The 19,255-nt window shown below is 40.6% G+C and overlaps 2 protein-coding genes across 3 annotated transcripts in view; one reads left to right on the plus strand and one right to left on the minus strand.

Moving 5' to 3' along the window:
- Positions 1–3,000: 3,000 nt before the first annotated feature.
- On the minus strand, positions 3,001–12,528 carry scamp5a (secretory carrier membrane protein 5a; the record flags this gene model as incomplete). The annotated part of the gene is made up of 7 exons (XM_080761278.1): positions 12,389–12,528; positions 11,284–11,346; positions 10,636–10,755; positions 8,143–8,299; positions 5,760–5,861; positions 3,862–3,979; positions 3,001–3,219 (listed from the first exon to the last, which is right to left on the minus strand). Exons 2-7 carry the CDS (start codon positions 11,288–11,290, stop codon positions 3,001–3,003), a joined length of 723 nt encoding a protein of 240 aa, XP_080617404.1. The 5' UTR covers positions 11,291–11,346; positions 12,389–12,528.
- A 2,021-nt stretch (positions 12,529–14,549) lies between these two features.
- parp16 (poly (ADP-ribose) polymerase family, member 16) overlaps positions 14,550–19,255 on the plus strand; it is a 10,818-nt gene continuing 6,112 nt past the window's right edge. For both annotated transcript variants that reach the window (XM_080761516.1, XM_080761517.1), the window contains exons 1-4: positions 14,550–14,666; positions 15,646–15,825; positions 16,256–16,393; positions 17,784–17,990. In XM_080761516.1, the coding sequence (XP_080617642.1) occupies positions 15,652–15,825; positions 16,256–16,393; positions 17,784–17,990 (519 nt within the window). In that variant the 5' untranslated portion in view covers positions 14,550–14,666; positions 15,646–15,651. The remainder of the gene's footprint in view (positions 14,667–15,645; positions 15,826–16,255; positions 16,394–17,783; positions 17,991–19,255) is intronic.

A 19,255-nucleotide genomic window follows, 5' to 3' on the forward strand; every position in this document is an offset into this window, starting at 1 on the left:
TATGTTCCCTGATATTCTAAAGCAAGACATTGATCTGAGCTCAACTTCCCAGACGTTCTTGATCTTTCAGAATAAAGGTATTTTCCCGTTCTGGGTTATTATGTTAGGTTATTATGTTCCTTCAGAATAAAGACTCCCACTGCCTCCCAGACGTTCTGAAACATATGTTGTTCCTTCAGAACAAAGGCTCCCAGACGTTCAGCTCGTGCAACATTAACCCTTTTGATCCTTCTTGTTATTTATTGCTCGTTAAGGTTCCTTCAGTGAACATGGGTTAAGTTTGTCAAAATAAAGGTTTTCACCGTGATCTTAAACAACAGCCATACAATAACTAAATATAGGTATAGAGTACTGAAGTTCTGACTCCTCCCACTACCCCCCCCCCCCCCACGTACAGTGCTCTATAAACTAATAAAATAATAAATATAAAATAATACACAATAAAGGCCATGGGACGACACAGAGGAACACACATACATACAGTATATATATACAGTATATACTAACACATACAGTATAGACTATACTACTAGTATAATATACTACTATATATACTAGTAGTATATTATACCACTAGTACTTCAGACTCTCTCTCACACACACAAATGTATCTGTACAAAAAACAACTGAAAAGTCAATAAATATCACATCATCACAATCGGACGAGACGACTCACAGACCACAAGCATTCAGATCTATAATAAAACACTGTATTGCTGTATGAACCCTAGATCTGTTCATACAGCAATACAATAATTATTATTAATAATCCATATCTATAGTTATCTTAACACTGTATTTACTGTACGAACCTCCTAGAATTCAACGTTTTCACTTTCACGTGTCGCGCGTACAGCTGTAGCAGAGGTTTCAGTTCATTATAGAAATGTATCACATCTAGTCATGAAATTATACACCGACAGCCACACAAAGTATTCCCTCTCCTGGTGCAGTACAAGTACGTGCTGTACTTGTACTCTCCTGGTGCAGTACAAGTATGTGCTGTAGTTGTACTTGTAAGGAATGGTAATGGTAGGAGAAATAGTCAATGGGAAGAACAACCGTTACGGTACGATACTAAATGAATCATTATGGTACGACACTAAAGCGACACTGTCCTACAAAACGTGCAGTAACTACGTTTGTGGATCCCGAAAGGTCAAATTAGTCTTTGGGATTTTTGGATTAACAATGACCTGGAGAACAGATATAGAATTAGTGTAATGTCACGTATTTGACAGTATCTCGTTTGGCTGACCAGTTAAAACACTTTTAAACGTGTCTTTTGTAGTTACTGCACTGCACTCTGCTTCTGTAGGACAGTACAATGATGAATGTATTACATAACATAATATGTATATTATATATATGTAGACTTATATGGTCATAACATATACATATATGTATATATTATATGTAGAATTGGTCATACCTTATATGGTCCTAAACTTTCTCCCAGGTGGACAATGGTAAACTCACTGAGGACAAACGGACATCATTAATATTATTATTATTATTAAACATTCATTCTGTGTGATAAAGATAAAAGATTTAAATGTTTTCTCACATGTTCTGTTCAGGCCAGTTATTGACCAATCAGTGTTGAGGGAGAATGACCTCATTCTGTTCAAGCCGACCAGTGTTGGGGGAGAATGACCTCATTGGTAGCATCTCTTATAGGGGCTAACGTTTAATTCCCTTAGACGTTCTATTGTGGTTGTACTAAACATTTAACGTGTAAACGGTAGCAATCAAAGACGGCGTTCATAATTAAGCAACCCTGTGTACTTTTCAACAGCATTTAGAATGTTTCGTAGTAAGTCTTTAAAGTCCGTATAGAGGATAATCCTAGATGGACGAGCTGATAGTTTAGCTACATTCTAGTTGTCTCTCTCTCTGTCTTCATGTACTGTACACTGACATGGACTATTATATATGTAGAGTGCAGATGTCTGACGTCATTTACACTTCCTACCTGGGTTGGGTGTACCCAACAGGTAGGGGTACACCCGGTTGGGTGTACCCCTCTGGGTTCCCTGTGGGTTGGGTGTACCCCTCTGGGTTCCCTGTGGGCTGCGTGTACCTCTCCGCCCTATTCTGAATTCAGACTTTTCTTTTATCTCGTCAAATAAGTATAACCGTGTTCCAAAAGTGAACACACTGTCCCGACGGTTTCACTCATATGGATATGGAACACTCAAAACCGCTGGCGAGAACATGCTAATGTTACTGCAAAGTTACATTTTCGGCCAGAAACGGACCGAACCAAATATGAGTGACTGTCGTGAACGATACAGAGACACCTCCCCGTCCCCCTCCCCGTCCCCCTCCCCCTCCCCGTCCCCCTCCCCCTCCCCGTCCCCGACAATATCCCGCAGAGACAGTGTGTTTGTCTTTGGACCACAATGCTTATATGAGACGATTCTAAGATGAGCCTAAGATGTTCTTCTTCTCCATAGAAATATGACTACTGCAACCCAGGCGATGAAGAGCGAGTGACGTCAGGACTTCTTTCGGCACTCTATTAACAATGAATAAATGTAAGTACCGTCATCGCTAGGGACACATCGCTAGGGAACACATCGCTAGGGACACATCGCTAGGGAACACATCGCTAGGGACACATCGCTAGGGAACACATCGCTAGGGAACACATCGCTAGGGACACATCTTAGCTAGGGAACACATCGCTAGGGACACATCACTAGGGACACATCGCTAGGGAACACATCGCTAGGGACACATCGCTAGGGAACACATCGCTAGGGAACACATGCATCAGTGAGCAGGAACTGAAGGACCTGGAGGTCTGGCGTGGCATTGTGAGGTCCATGGTCTCGAAGCATCGTCCCTGTTAAACGACTGCTGTTGGTTACATTATGATGGAGTTCTGGTAAATTCTTGATCCTCTTAAACTGATTGGTATGACGGTGTTAATATGGAGTTCTGTTTTATAGTGTAATATGGTGTTGTTGGTTCGTCTCTCTCTCTCTCTCTCTCTCACATGCCTTCATCGTAGTTGTAGGTGGGAGCTGCGGAGTACTGCTGCTGGTTCTGCTGGTTCTGCTGGTTCTGGTTCTGCGTCATGGCGCCCTGCGCGGCTCCCATGGCGGCCTGCTGCGCTGCCTGCTGCACGTGAGGGTTCTTCCAGGCTCCGGTGGTCCACTCCTCCTGAGCCTTGGACATGCTGCCCCCGCCGCCCCGGTAGAAGTTATGGACCTGAAGAACACAGGGTAGAAGTTATGGACCTGAAGAACACATGAAGTTATGGACCTGAAGAACACAGGGTAGAAGTTATGGACCTGAAGAACACATGAAGTTATGGACCTGAAGAACACAGGGTAGAAGTTATGGACCTGAAGAACACATGAAGTTATGGACCTGAAGAACACAGGGTAGAAGTTATGGACCTGAAGAACACATGAAGTTATGGACCTGAAGAACACAGGGTAGAAGTTATGGACCTGAAGAACACATGAAGTTATGGACCTGAAGAACACATGAAGTTATGGACCTGAAGGACACATGAAGTTATGGACCTGAAGAACACATGAAGTTATGGACCTGAAGAACACAGGGTAGAAGTTATGGACCTGAAGAACACATGAAGTTATGGACCTGAAGAACACAGGGTAGAAGTTATGGGGCCACAGTGAACACCGGTATGTTGGGGTCGATTTGGTTAACAGAAGGTCAAAGGTAATCTTACCTTAGTTAAAGGGGCCACAGTGAACACCGGTATGTTGGGGTCGATTTGGTTAACAGAAGGTCAAAGGTAATCTCACCTTAGTTAAAGGGGCCACAGTGAACACCGGTATGTTGGGGTCGATTTGGTTAACAGAAGGTCAAAGGTAATCTTACCTTAGTTAATGCGATAAAGGACAGTGTCGCCACAGCAGTAAACATGATGGTAGGAATCAGCATCACGACAGCAGAACCGATGTTGGTGCTGAAGAAGGTGATGGTGGCCAGCCAGCCACTAGAGGGAGACAGAGCACAACAGGGTTAATTAGTCTATGTTAAGAACGGGACTGGTATAATGGTGCGTTCACACGGGCAGACGCAAATATACAGTCTGCCATTCACTGTCAATGGAAGCACAGAGACATGAAGATACAAAGCAGTCTGCTGTCTATAAAAGGCCATGTTTGTAGTCCTGTCCCTGCAGCCTCCATGTTTGTAGTCCTGTCCCTGCAGCCTCCAAGTTTGTAGTCCTGTCCCTGAAGCCTCCATGTTTGTAGTCCTGTCCCTGAAGCATCCATGTTTGTAGTCCTGTCCCTGCAGCATCCATGTTTGTAGTCCTGTCCCTACAGCCTCATGTGTTGTCTCCCTTTTTTATTGTTGCCAGAGCAAACTTTATCCTTTAGTTTATAATGTAAATGATGTTGTATAATTATGCTCTGCCTGGGACAGGGAGACAGACGATATTCAGACCGCGGCCATCTTGTCAGCAAGGCGCTAACTAGGTGCAACTTCCCATAGACAGCCCATTCATCCACACAGAACAGTCCTGTCTACTTGTATTAAACAAGCCAAACTCACTGACATTGCAGCTGTGTGGAAAGCTTGTATTATCCTCTTTCTGTTTCATAACAATCCACCAAAGACTTGTTCTGAGCTACTTCCTGTCAAGACATTCTGTGCAGGTTCAGGGTCATTTATTTGTTTGTCCCCGAAGGGCGATTTGGTTTACAGCAAAGCATAACAGGCAGACCCATGACTCACGTAAAACACAGTAAAAAGAAAAGAACATGGTACACATAGAAAATAAAAACAGGATGGCAGTTCAAGGTTTCAGTGTAGCAGAATCAGAATCAGAATCATTTTATTTGTACTTACATACAAAAGAACATGAATCAATGGAAGTAATGGAAATTCATAACAGCGACAAAGTTACCTCCTCCTCCTATCGTCGTTTAAGGCCTGGATAGACAGAGTTTGGAAGTGCTCGTCCCCGTTTTGTACATAATGCAGGAGGCAGCAGGACGTTGCTTTACTGATAACGAGTGCTTCCAAACTCCAATACAAAAAAATCACCTGCAAGGAAGTAGCTCATAACATACTAACCCTAACCTCATAACATACTAACCCTAACCTCATAACATACTAACCCTAACCTCATAACATACTAACCCTAACCTCATAACATACTAACCCTAACCTCATAACATACTAACCCTAACCTCATAACATACTAACCCTAACGTCATAACACACTAACCCTAACCTCATAACACACTAACCATAACCTCATAACATACTAACCCTAACCTCATAACATACTAACCCTAACCTCATAACATACTAACCCTAACCTCATAACATACTAACCCTAACCTCATAACATACTAACCCTAACCTCATAACATACTAACCCTAACCTCATAACATACTAACCCTAACCTCATAACATACTAAACCTAACCTCATAACATACTAACCCTAACGTCATAACACACTAACCCTAACCTCATAACATACTAACCCTAACGTCATAACATACTAACCCTAACCTCATAACATACTAACCATAACCTCATAACATACTAACCCTAACCTCATAACTAGGTAGGCTAAGGGTTGTTTGCTGCCTGTAGTTTTAACTAATATAAATTGTTAGAGTAGTTAGGTTGGCAGGCTTTTGTTTTGCTACTAACTTCCAAGTTAATAATAATCATAATAGTCTCACCACACTCCCCAGCCAGGTATAATAATAATAATAATAATAATAATAATAATAATAATAATAATAATCTTACCACACTCCCCAGCCAGGGATTCCAACACACTGGATAATACTGATCACAACCTGAGCCATGAAGACGAAGAAGAACGCCATGTAGTTGAAGGAGCTGTCTGTCCTGAAAGACAATAATATGTAATAATAATAATTAATATATAATAATAATAATAATAATGTAGTTGAAGGAGCTGTCTGTCCTGAAAGACAATAATATGTAATAATAATAATTAATATATAATAATAATAATAATAATGTAGTTGAAGGAGCTGTCTGTCCTGAAAGACAATAATATGTAATAATAATAATTAATATATAATAATAATAATAATGTAGTTGAAGGAGCTGTCTGTCCTGAAAGACAATAATATGTAATAATAATAATTAATATATAATAATAATAATAATAATAATGTAGTTGAAGGAGCTGTCTGTCCTGAAAGACAATAATATGTAATAATAATAATTAATATATAATAATAATAATAATAATGTAGTTGAAGGAGCTGTCTGTCCTGAAAGACAATAATATGTAATAATAATAATTAATATATAATAATAATAATAATGTAGTTGAAGGAGCTGTCTGTCCTGAAAGACAATAATATGTAATAATAATAATTAATATATAATAATAATAATAATAATAATGTAGTTGAAGGAGCTGTCTGTCCTGAAAGACAATAATATGTAATAATAATAATTAATATATAATAATAATAATAATAATAATAATGTAGTTGAAGGAGCTGTCTGTCCTGAAAGACAATAATATGTAATAATAATAATTAATATATAATAATAATAATAATAATGTAGTTGAAGGAGCTGTCTGTCCTGAAAGACAATAATATGTAATAATAATAATTAATATGTAATAATAATAATAATAATAATAATAATAATAATAATAATGTAGTTGAAGGTCTGTCCTGAAAGACACAAAAATCCACATCAGATTCCAATCTGGATCTGGCACAGATCTGATTCAGACTGGATTCAGCTGCCAGTCTGAACACAGATCTGATTCAGCTGCCAGTCTGAACACATATCTGATTCAGACTGGATTCAGCTGATTTGAGATTTATTTCTCAAATCTGATCGTTTTGGCATTGGTTAGTATAATTAATAGTAGACTTACTTAAAGGCCTTGTAGATGGGTCTGAACCAACATATATTAATAGTAGACTTACTTAAAGGCCTTGTAGATGGTCTGAACCAACACATATTAATAGTAGACTTACTTAAAGGCCTTGTAGATGGTCTGAACCAACACATATTAATAGTAGACTTACTTAAAGGCCTTGTACGTAGATGGGTCTGAACCAACACATATTAATAGTAGACTTACTTAAAGGCCTTGTAGATGGGTCTGAACCAACACATATTAATAGTAGACTTACTTAAAGGCCTTGTAGATGGGTCTGAACCAACACATATTAATAGTAGACTTACTTAAAGGCCTTGTACGTAGATGGGTCTGAACCAACACATATTAATAGTAGACTTACTTAAAGGCCTTGTAGATGGGTCTGAACCAACATATATTAATAGTAGACTTACTTAAAGGCCTTGTAGATGGTCTGAACCAACACATATTAATAGTAGACTTACTTAAAGGCCTTGTAGATGGTCTGAACCAACACATATTAATAGTAGACTTACTTAAAGGCCTTGTACGTAGATGGGTCTGAACCAACACATATTAATAGTAGACTTACTTAAAGGCCTTGTAGATGGTCTGAACCAACACATATTAATAGTAGACTTACTTAAAGGCCTTGTAGATGGGTCTGAACCAACGCATATTAATAGTAGACTTACTTAAAGGCCTTGTAGATGGGTCTGAACCAACACATATTAATAGTAGACTTACTTAAAGGCCTTGTAGATGGTCTGAACCAACACATATTAATAGTAGACTTACTTAAAGGCCTTGTACGTAGATGGGTCTGAACCAACACATATTAATAGTAGACTTACTTAAAGGCCTTGTAGATGGTCTGAACCAACACATATTAATAGTAGACTTACTTAAAGGCCTTGTAGATGGGTCTGAACCAACGCATATTAATAGTAGACTTACTTAAAGGCCTTGTAGATGGGTCTGAACCAACACATATTAATAGTAGACTTACTTAAAGGCCTTGTAGATGGTCTGAACCAACACATATTAATAGTAGACTTACTTAAAGGCCTTGTACGTAGATGGGTCTGAACCAACACATATTAATAGTAGACTTACTTAAAGGCCTTGTAGATGGGTCTGAACCAACACATATTAATAGTAGACTTACTTAAAGGCCTTGTAGATGGGTCTGAACCAACACATATTAATAGTAGACTTACTTAAAGGCCTTGTAGATGGGTCTGAACCAACACATATTAATAGTAGACTTACTTAAAGGCCTTGTAGATGGGTCTGAACCAACACACGTAGGAACACGGCGTAAACAGGATCAGCCACAGGATGGCCATGCCAAAGTTGGTGGCTCCGCCCCCGCCACACATCCACGCCAGGCAGCCAATGAGATTCACCGCCAACGTAGCGCTATTCACTGTTGAACAGCAACACGTCATCAGAGACAAACCCAGCATGGATATCGTCTCCGTCATATATACATATCTATATATATATATATATATATATACAATATATATATATATATACATATCTATATATATATATATATATATATATTATTATTTTTTATTATTAAAATCACAGTTTTGGGTCCAAAACTGTGATTTTAATTAAAAAACTGCTAAAATAGCAGATCTACAAGCTCAAACGGCATTGCTTTGCTTTGTGTTTCGAGCTTGCAGATCTGCTACTTTTGATGCTTTTGTGTGACGCTGTATTACTACTGCTAAAGTCTATGGATCTAATAAAGTATTACTACTGCTGTTCTAGGAGTCTATGGATCTAATAAAGTATTACTACTGCTGTTCTAGGAGTCTAGGGATCTAATAAAGTATTACTACTGCTGTTCTAGGAGTCTAGGGATCTAATCATGTATTATTTCAGAACTTACATTTAAGTTCAAGTTGTAGAACCTAGAGGTGAAAATGTAACACATGTAGTTATGATTCAACTAAATGTAACACATAGTTTGTAGTTATGATTTGTGTGATGATGTTATATTATATTTGTTAGATTCAGTAGGGTTAGCAGTAGGTTGATAGATTCAGGGTTAGCAGTAGGTTGATAGATTCAGGGTTAGCAGTAGGTTGATAGATTCAGGGTTAGCAGTAGGTTGGTAGATTCAGTAGGGTTAGCACTTAGCAGTAGGTTGATAGATTCAGCGTTAGCAGTAGGTTGATAGATTCAGGGTTAGCAGTAGGTTGATAGATTCAGTAGGGTTAGCACTTAGCAGTAGGTTGATAGATTCAGCGTTAGCAGTAGGTTGATAGATTCAGGGTTAGCAGTAGGTTGATAGATTCAGTAGGGTTAGCACTTAGCAGTAGGTTGATAGATTCAGCGTTAGCAGTAGGTTGATAGATTCAGCGTTAGCAGTAGGTTGTTAGATTCAGGGTTAGCAGTAGGTTGATAGATTCAGCGTTAGCAGTAGGTTGATAGATTCAGGGTTAGCAGTAGGTTGATAGATTCAGTAGGGTTAGCACTTAGCAGTAGGTTGATAGATTCAGCGTTAGCAGTAGGTTGATAGATTCAGGGTTAGCAGTAGGTTGATAGATTCAGGGTTAGCAGTAGGTTGATAGATTCAGGGTTAGCAGTAGGTTGATAGATTCAGGGTTAGCAGTAGGTTGATAGATTCAGGGTTAGCAGTAGGTTGATAGATTCAGGGTTAGCAGTAGGTTGATAGATTCAGGGTTAGCAGTAGGTTGGTAGATTCAGGGTTAGCAGTAGGTTGATAGATTCAGGGTTAGCAGTAGGTTGATAGATTCAGGGTTAGCAGTAGGTTGGTAGATTCAGGGTTAGCAGTAGGTTGATAGATTCAGGGTTAGCAGTAGGTTGGTAGATTCAGGGTTAGCAGTAGGTTGATAGATTCAGGGTTAGCAGTAGGTTGATAGATTCAGGGTTAGCAGTATATTACTAGGTTGTTAGATTCAGCAGGGTTTCTGTGTGAGAGTGGTAAAAAGGTAAACCTGCCACACCAGATTGTTTACATGAATAATATTTTGGGTAAAACAACGTGATGTTGACGCAGCATATTAATGTCCAGGTGGCAGTGGAGGGGTTAACATCGAAGCTTAAAGCTGTTTTCACACAATCACACATTCCTGGAACGTTTGTCAAAACACATATAAATACTCACATATCTTTTTTAAATGTTTTTTATCCCACAATATTGTAACCCAATTGTTGTCACCTGGTGCCAATTGCCTATAAGCTGTAATCCTGGGCGTTGCTCTCCCTCTGCAAACCTGGGGAGAGCCCCGAACTGAGCCCCAACTGCAAGGCCCTCTCGCCAAGTCCACCTATATGGGTTATTCCCCGGTGGGAATAGAACCCATGTGAGGGTCATGTTCTCCTCGTGTCCCCTAGGGTAGGTACCCTCACATGTTCTCCCCGTGTCCCCTAGGGTAGGTACCCTCACATGTTCTCCCCGTGTCCCCTAGGGTAGGTACCCTCACATGTTCTCCCCGTGTCCCCTAGGGTAGGTACCCTCACATGTTCTCCCCGTGTCCCCTATAGGGTAGGTACCCTCACATGTCCTCCCCGTGTCCCCTAGGGTAGGTACCCTCACATGTTCTCCCCGTGTCCCCTAGGGTAGGTACCCTCACATGTCCTCCCCGTGTCCCCTATAGGGTAGGAACCCTCACATAAAGCATGCAGTAATCCTGGTTCTCTAAACTGCAACATACTCACAGACCACAGTGTTGGTCTGATTGTAGATAGAACCTAATAGATAGTAGATCTACAAAGACTCACAGATCCAGAGATAGTAGAGCTTCTTGCACAGACCACGGTGTTGATCTGGGATCTCGTTGAAGTCCTGGTAGAAACACGGCCTCAGTGGGATGAACCGCGGCAGGGGAGGGAAGTTGTTCTCTGTCCAAAAAACAGCACAGTTTATGAGTTTAACACACTTTAAAGGTATATCCAGTGATTTAACTTAATTCAAATATCAATTCTTTTTTAGTTTTGTTGTGATAATCCTCCCTACTATATAGAGTTCCTCCCTGTCCCCAGTTAACCCCTGGGGTGGCCCAGCCTTCAGCCAATCAGGATAGAAAGGGGCCCTCCGGCAATCAGGATGCTGTTGGCCTGTCCCCCCCCCCCCCCCCCCCCCCCCATTACGTTATGCTTTAGCTATTGAAAAATAGCAGACCTACGAGCTCGTAGCTTGTAGGTCTGCTATTTTTGAAAAATCGGAGAACGACTGACATAGAAACATAGCCTTTTCAGAAAACTGTCAGGATGTAGAAGACATTTATAGAATCTGATCTCAGGTCAGAATGGGTTAACACACTCCTGATCCTCACTTTAAGACACTCCTGATCCACACTTTAACACACTCCTGATCCACACTTTAACACCTCCCGGTGCCTCCTCAGTGACACAGTAGGGACATCTTACCTGCCATGGCAGTCAGTCTTCAAAACAGACAGCTTTATTAGTCTCCACAGATCAACAGAACAGCTGTGGAAACACACACACACACACACACACACACACACACACACACACACACACACACACACACACACACACACACACACACACACAGAGAGAGAGATACAATGATGTTGCTACAATACAGCATAATCCTGTCATCACTATACAGCATGATGCTCTTTGATACAATAATAACACTATTCTATTCATATACGACAATAATTTTATGATCATTAGCATGCATAAACCCATCCTATATTACAATAATGATATGATCAGGATTATACTGTATTCACAGTATGTAGAATGGGTACATTTTATTATTTCACAGTATCCATTTTCAATTCATCACAACATTTATATTTGTGATATCAAGCTATGAAACAAGCATTCTATTTATAGTGTTCTCATCAAGGTGGTGGACTATGGCCTCCACCCCCCCCCCCCCCCCCCCCCCCCACGAGGCTAAATGCTGTTTTCACCCAGTATTTAATGTTGCTGAATCAATGTATAATTACTAGCTTATATAGGGACATTATTATACACTGATAATGTAATGATTTCATAACTCAGCAGTCAGACAGACAGATCGAGGGATCGAGCAGTGAATGAATGGATGGAATACAGAATGCAGAGACACAGCGAGGCTATATGATCTGAAGGACATCCTATTCTCCACATCACATCTACCCACACGCTGATGTCAAATAAAACACAGAGCAGATGTTTTTTTACATTATATTATACAGTGTTATTGCGTCCTGATGACGGTGCGGAAAACAGATGATTATTAAACCTTATAATAATCATAGACAGAGGCATAGATAGAGCAGGCTAGCTGGCGTCCTTCAAAACGGGAGAAAGACGCGTCTATGTTGTTTTTTTTTATCTGATATTTTAATATCCATCAACGCGCTCATTGAATGCATCATAATTAACATGCTCGGATGTGACAGTGATTATTTATATTACTGCCATGAATTACTATTCATCGGGTTATTAAATTCGGCATTAATCAAAAAAAAATCCAACTGTGACAAAAACGAAATGAATGAATTCCTCTTACCTGCCCTAGATGTAAGGAGTGCTTTAACCGGTGCTTTAATATGCGTCTGTTGATTGCATTATAGTGTTAATAATCTATTGAAATGAAATGTAAATCTAGTCATCTGATAAAATAAATCACTCCTTCTTCACCGAGCGAGCGGTTGGGAGTAAATGTCACGTGACGCGCACAGACCTGCCAGTCAAGGTGTTACACTGATAGTAGTGTCCTGTGGAATGATGTGACGCCAGGGCTTTGGAATCTTAAAATATTAGTTTTTTCTTTAAGGTTTCTTTTTAACTCAGGTCACATATATTCTTATATTCTGACAGGACAGCTGATTTTACAATGGTAATAATTTAAAAGGTGGTCGTTCTCATTCTCTCACTCTGTATAACGGAACAGCGACTCCTGGCGTCACAACAAGCGTCAGGTTCACAGGGTTGGGTGTAACATCCCCACAGCTCGTTACGTCTGTCACGAAGCTCCGCCTTTTCCGACCTCACGGCTGCTGTCCATGGTGCTGAACGTAACGGAGTACATTTAGTACTCAAGTACACTTGTCACTTTTTGTTTTGTTTTAGCAAATATTGTACTATTACTATAATGATAATAATGATAGGCTACTACAATAAGAGTACCATAGTATCCACTACACGTATTTGAAAACTTTAGTTACTTTTTAGATTCAGTATTCCAAAAATATGCATTACCCATTTCAGCCCTATATTGATTGATTGATTGAAGTTTGCAGAATTACAGTACATTTCAAGCACAACTCAATACAAAGACTGTTAACTGTGGACCATAAAGCATTACACTCGATACCCATGTACAGTACATGGGTACTGTACATGATGTACAGTACCTGTCTAAATACTTCCTTAATGTTAACGAAGTCCAGTCCACACCCACAACACCAGAGGGAGAGCAACAAACCATGTAGGCTACAACCCAGATTCGGCACAAACAAGGGACTAAATTCGTTTCGCTCCTATGCCATCAAAATGTGGAACGCCCTACCAACAGTCATTAAGACATGTGATTCCCTTGACTCCTTCAAAACCGCTCTCAAAGGGCACCTACGGACGGCTGCAATTATATACTGGCCCCCGTAAAATCTGAATCACCCCCCCCCCCCCCCCCGCCCCTTTTCCCCTCACTGTATAAGTTTATTTTCCCTTTTTACCTCCTTTATGATGGATTCCTGTTCTGTTCTTTGGCTATATCTAAATGTTTTGATGAATTGAACATGATGAACCCTCTTGTAAACAAGTGTAATGTGTCGTCCACTCACAGTTAACAGTCTCTGTATTGAGTTTGTGCTTGATATGTGCTGTAATTCTGCAAACTGTTAATACATATTTCAATCAATCAATCGATCAATTGTTTACAAATTGGCTAATGCATTTTCAGCCATTTGAAAATAGCCGATCTACAAGCTCTCACTGCGTAGATCTGCTATTTTCTAAATATGGTTTATACATTTATTTAATTTGAAAACTTGTGAAATATAAAAAGACATTCTGCATAATGCTCTCCTCGAAGCCACCACAGGAGGGCAACACAGAGCCGTTTATACTTCAGATCGGCTGTTTTCGACCACGGCGCAGGCGCAGTAGCAGTACAGGTCCCAGTCACATAATTATACAGGTCACCCATTTCACCGTAACACACCGAAAAGTGTGATAATGTGACGTGGCAGTGTTGCCATGTCCGCTATAAGCGACGTTTTCCCAGGGTTGCCTGTATCTTGTAAATATATATTTGTGGATTGATAAATGTTGTTTAATCCAGATTTTCATTTTCAAGAGAAGGACCCCCAAAATAATATATATATATATATATATATATATATATATATATATATATATATATATATATATATATATATATATGAAAACATGTTAAGCCTTAAAGTTAACCCTAACCCAATGTGTTTGTTACATTTTTTTTAAAGATAATCCACTTTTGTATTTGTATTCTCTCTGTTCATTTAACTCTGTGAGTGTACAAATGGAACAAAATGGACCTGTTGGGGTTCATTTGGTTCCATTTAACTGGGGACCCCTGGAACTCCCACAAGGACCCCACTTTGAGAACCAATGGATTCAAGGTTGTTTTCACAGACCATTGTTGCTTGTTTCTCTCTGACAACCTGGCACCCCTGCTATGTTTACATCCTGCTGCTACAGTGTACATGTTGCCATGTTGGCTAGGCTAAGCTTAATGCTAACAGCTGTTTATTATTTCTTTATATGGACATGACTGACGCAATCAACGTCAACAAACACTGAAGGTAAACAAAAAACATGCATCTATTTATTTATTTACTCACGTCATGAATATTCATGAGATTACAAAGAAGCACTAATATAAACTAACTAGCTCAGGATGCTAACTGCTGCTAGCATGGCTGCTTCTGTCCTGTTGATAAGTTTACAAAGTTCTAAACCACAATGACGTCATGACAATAATTATAATAAGTATGATTTATAATGATTGTTAAACGCAATTGTTTCCATTATGCTCCTGTATTCAATTCATTAAGACATTTAAAGACATACAATGATAAACAAGACAAGCAATGATGTCAAGTTATAAGTGTGTGTGTGTGTGTGTGTGTGTGTGTGTGTGTGTGTAAGGGTCGCCCACCTGCCCCTGGCAGCTAAATAAAACATTCGGGCAGGTGGAGTTTGCTTTCAGGTTGCCTGACCGCCCGGGCAAGTGCTCGTTTGTCTATAAACCGTCTATAAACACAACACCAGATATCTGTCTAAACACCTGAACGTGTCCAGAGAGCTCTGTCTTCTATAAACACAACACCAGATATCTGTCTAAACACCTGAACGTGTCCAGAGAGCTCTGTCTTCTATAAACACAACACCAGATATCTGTCTAAACACCTGAACGTGTCCAGAGAGCTCTGTCTTCTATAAACACAACACCAGATCTGTCTAAACACCTGAACGTGTCCAGAGAGCTCTGTCTTCTGCCCTGTGGCTTGTAATTGATCTCACTAACAGGTCGTAAAACGGTAGTTTATGCCTCTTTCTTTTATTTACACTCTTATGTGAGTAACTGTTTGCTTATACTTTTTCTTGTGATAATTACTAATTAGCCTGCTTATTTTAGTTAATGTTTTCCTTGATTGTTTGTTTGTACTGCAGGGCTTCTTCATCTTTGTCATTAAAGAAACAATTTGACATTGAGGAGTGTATTTCTTCAGTTAACAGTGTTAATGATCTGGTTAACAGTGTTAATGATCTGGTTAACAGGTCGTTATGGAGGCCGTTAAGGACCTAGTGGTCTCCTGCCTCCACCGAGACCCCGTAGCCGCAGACCTTCGTCTCAGCCTGTTCGTTGCTGCTGCTCAGAGTTACAAGAGAGACTCTGTCCTGAGACCATTTCCTCCCACGTACGTCAGCACACACAACAACAAAGACTTTGAGGAGCTGGTAAGATTTATATTTTAAATTATAATTAATAATATGTAATAGGCCTATATACTATAGTAACTTATATACAAGATGTATTAGTATTCGATGTAGCAACATGTTTCTCATCGTCCGATAACTGACCCTAAAATACTGGATTCAATTTACACCTTTTACACCTTAGTTTAGAACGATAGCACAGAACTGCCAAAACTGCTAAAATGGCGGAGGTTTCACGAAAACAAAAAGGGCTTAACCCGTAATTATAATATTATACAGCGGACAGATGCCAGCTCGTTGCCTGGGGTCAGAGACCTGGTTAATAATAATAATAATAATAATAATAATATAACATGTATGTATTGTAGTTAACAGATGCCAGCTCGTTGCCTGGGGTCAGAGACCTGGTTAATAATAATAATAATAATAATATAACATGTATGTATTGTAGTTAACAGATGCCAGCTCGTTGCCTGGGGTCAGAGACCTGGTGAGACTCAAAGCAGGAGAATCTGACCAGCATTTATCTCTGGTCCACTGGGTGTTGTCTTCTAGAAGCTTCGCTGTGAAGACCCTGCATAAGGAAGAGGTAGGACCCTAACCCCTAAACCCCTAACCCATAAAGAACAGGTAGGTCTGGCTCGCTGTGAAGACCCTCCATAAGGAAGAGTTAGGACCCTAAACCCTAACCCTTAAAGAACAGGTAGGTCTGGCTCGCTGTGAAGACCCTCCATAAGGAAGAGGTTGGTAGGACCCTAACCCTATCCTTAACTCTACGACCCTAACCCCTAACCATAACGCCTAGTAGTAGTAGTACAGTATGTAATGTATATGTTACCATGTATACTATTACATTATGTAAGGGACAGCCCCTTCAGATGCAAACAATTTAAACAAACAAAATACAGAAAAGCATACTGTACACACATACACGGATACAAACAGATATACAAATACATACATATACACAAATGGCTCGCCCTCTTCCACCTACACGACCAACCACCACACAATACACAATGGAGATGAGTAAGTAGCCTTGCCGAGCCATGGGGCCCATAGGGCAGGAGCCTATCTCCTGTTTCTGTAGCGTGAGGCAGCTTGATGTACAAGTACACCCCCTGGACATGACGCTAGTATGTCGCAGGGACTTACACCCAATCCAACCCTTGATGCTGAGTGTCAAGCAGGGAGGCACTGGGTCCCATTTTTACAGTCTTTGGTATGACCCGGCCGGGGATCGAACCCCGACCTCCCAGTCTCAGGGCGGACACTCTAACCACAAGGCCACTGGGCTGGTAAATGGAGATGAGGTCACAGTGCAAATACTGTATAATTGGTATAACTGTATAGCTGTCATAATTGGTTAGTTGGTTGTTCCAATCGAATGGGGCTTTGTAGCATAAAGACCTCCGCCCCACCACACTGGAGATTTTGGGGGTTTTAACACATTTTGGGCGGGAACCCCTTTTGGCGTTAGCATTACGTTATGCTTTAGCTATTGAAAAATAGCAGATCTATCATGGCGCGCCACCGAGTGGCGCGCTACGAGCTTGTGAGAAGTGTGATGTGTTTCAGTATGTATTGTATATAACAGAACTATAATGGAATAGAACTGTATATAATAGAAGTGTGATGTGTTTCAGTATGTATTGTATATAACAGAACTATAATAGAATAGAACTGTATATAATAGAAGTGTGATGTGTTTCAGTATGTATTGTATATAACAGAACTATAATAGAATAGAACTGTATATAATAGAACTGTGATGTGTTTCACTATGTATTGTATATAACAGAACTATAATAGAATAGAACTGTATATAATAGAACTGTGATGTGTTTCACTATGTATTGTATATAACAGATAGAATAGAACTGTATATAATAGAACTGTGATGTGTTTCAGTATGTATTGTATATAACAGAACTATAATGGAATAGAACTGTATATAATAGAAGGTTGATGTGTTTCAGTATGCTAAGCTGTGCAGCCTGGCGGGCATCGACGGCCCGGCCACGCCCGTGCCAGACTTCCTGTTTGAGGTGGAATACAGCGAGCAGCTCAACCTCCACTTCCAGAAGACCAGAGGAGAACGAGACGTTTTCTACGCCTTCCACGGGAGTCGCCTGGAGAACTTCCACTCTATCGTTTTCAACGGGCTGCACTGTCACCTTAACAAGGTACCCTAACCCCTAAACCCTACACCCTAAACCCTACTATATACACTATAATATACCTGGAGAACCTACACTCTATCGTTTATAACGGGCTGCACTGTCACCGTAACAAGCTTAGTATACACTAAACCCTAACCCGTACGTACAGTCAGACAGTCAGACACACATGGCTCCTCGGTGCAAAACAAACAGCGTACACTAACCCGACTTTACGATAATAAGGGACAGTATGTCGGGACACGGTGTTCATGTTGATAAGCTTCATGTTGGGCAGCAGCAGTGCCGGTCCGCAATGCTTTGCACTCCTCCCACTCCACTATGTCGGAACTAAAACCTGTACCCGTAAAAAGTCGGTGGCCGGTGCCTAGGCTGTGAGAGACGGCATCGCACACCAGCAACTTGCTCCAGCACCCAGACAACAAACACAGTGCAAAGCAAAGCATCCAAAGCTTGCCCTTTTACATACAAAGATCACAAAGCAGGCATTAAGAGTTTAAGACCAGTGAGATCACACAAAGTCTGCTCTCAGTGGGGCAATATGTACTATCCAGTTGTTCCACATTTGGTAGAATTTGTCTAGTCTAGTTCTTAGGATGTATGTTAATTTTTCCATTTTGAAAATATCCAGGACTATCCCGTGCTAATGGTCCATTGTGGGTGTGATTGGGGTTAGCCATATTCTAGTAATTTACTTTTTGCTGCCAGGAGCACCGGCAGTCGCTTTGGGTGTGTTCAGAAATGCGCACTGGGAGCACGCCTATTAGTTTATCATTGCACAGTGTGCTCAGTGCGCTGTTTCCGAACGCGCCCTAAGGGCCGATTCATACTCCTATTTGTTTTTACACCTTTTATCGTTTTTTTTAAGGAACAGACAGTAGGCTGACAGGAAACGGGAGAGAGATGGGGAAAGACATGCAGTAAAGGCCGTGTCGGGCTCGGGAGTCGAACCCGCGGCACACTGCGACTGGATTACCAGTCGGGTGCCCAGACGGTTACGCCACCGCCCGGGCCATACTCATATTACCGCTGTTTCGGCGCTGTAGTGCCGAAATGATTTCGGCTCGTCAGAAACTTTCAGTAGCACCGAAGAGGAGACTTTAGGAGGGTACCCTCAAATGACGTCACATTGTAGGCTCTACAGAGCAGAATGACGTCACATTGTAGGCTCTACAGAGCAGAATGACGTCATATTGTAGGCTCTACAGAGCAGAATGACGTCACATTGTAGGCTCTACAGAGCAGAATGACGTCACATTGTAGGCTCTACA

This window comes from Protomyctophum bolini (genome assembly GCF_963924005.1).
Source record: "Protomyctophum bolini genome assembly, chromosome: 4".
In the NCBI taxonomy this organism is placed as follows: Eukaryota; Metazoa; Chordata; class Actinopteri; order Myctophiformes; family Myctophidae; genus Protomyctophum; species Protomyctophum bolini.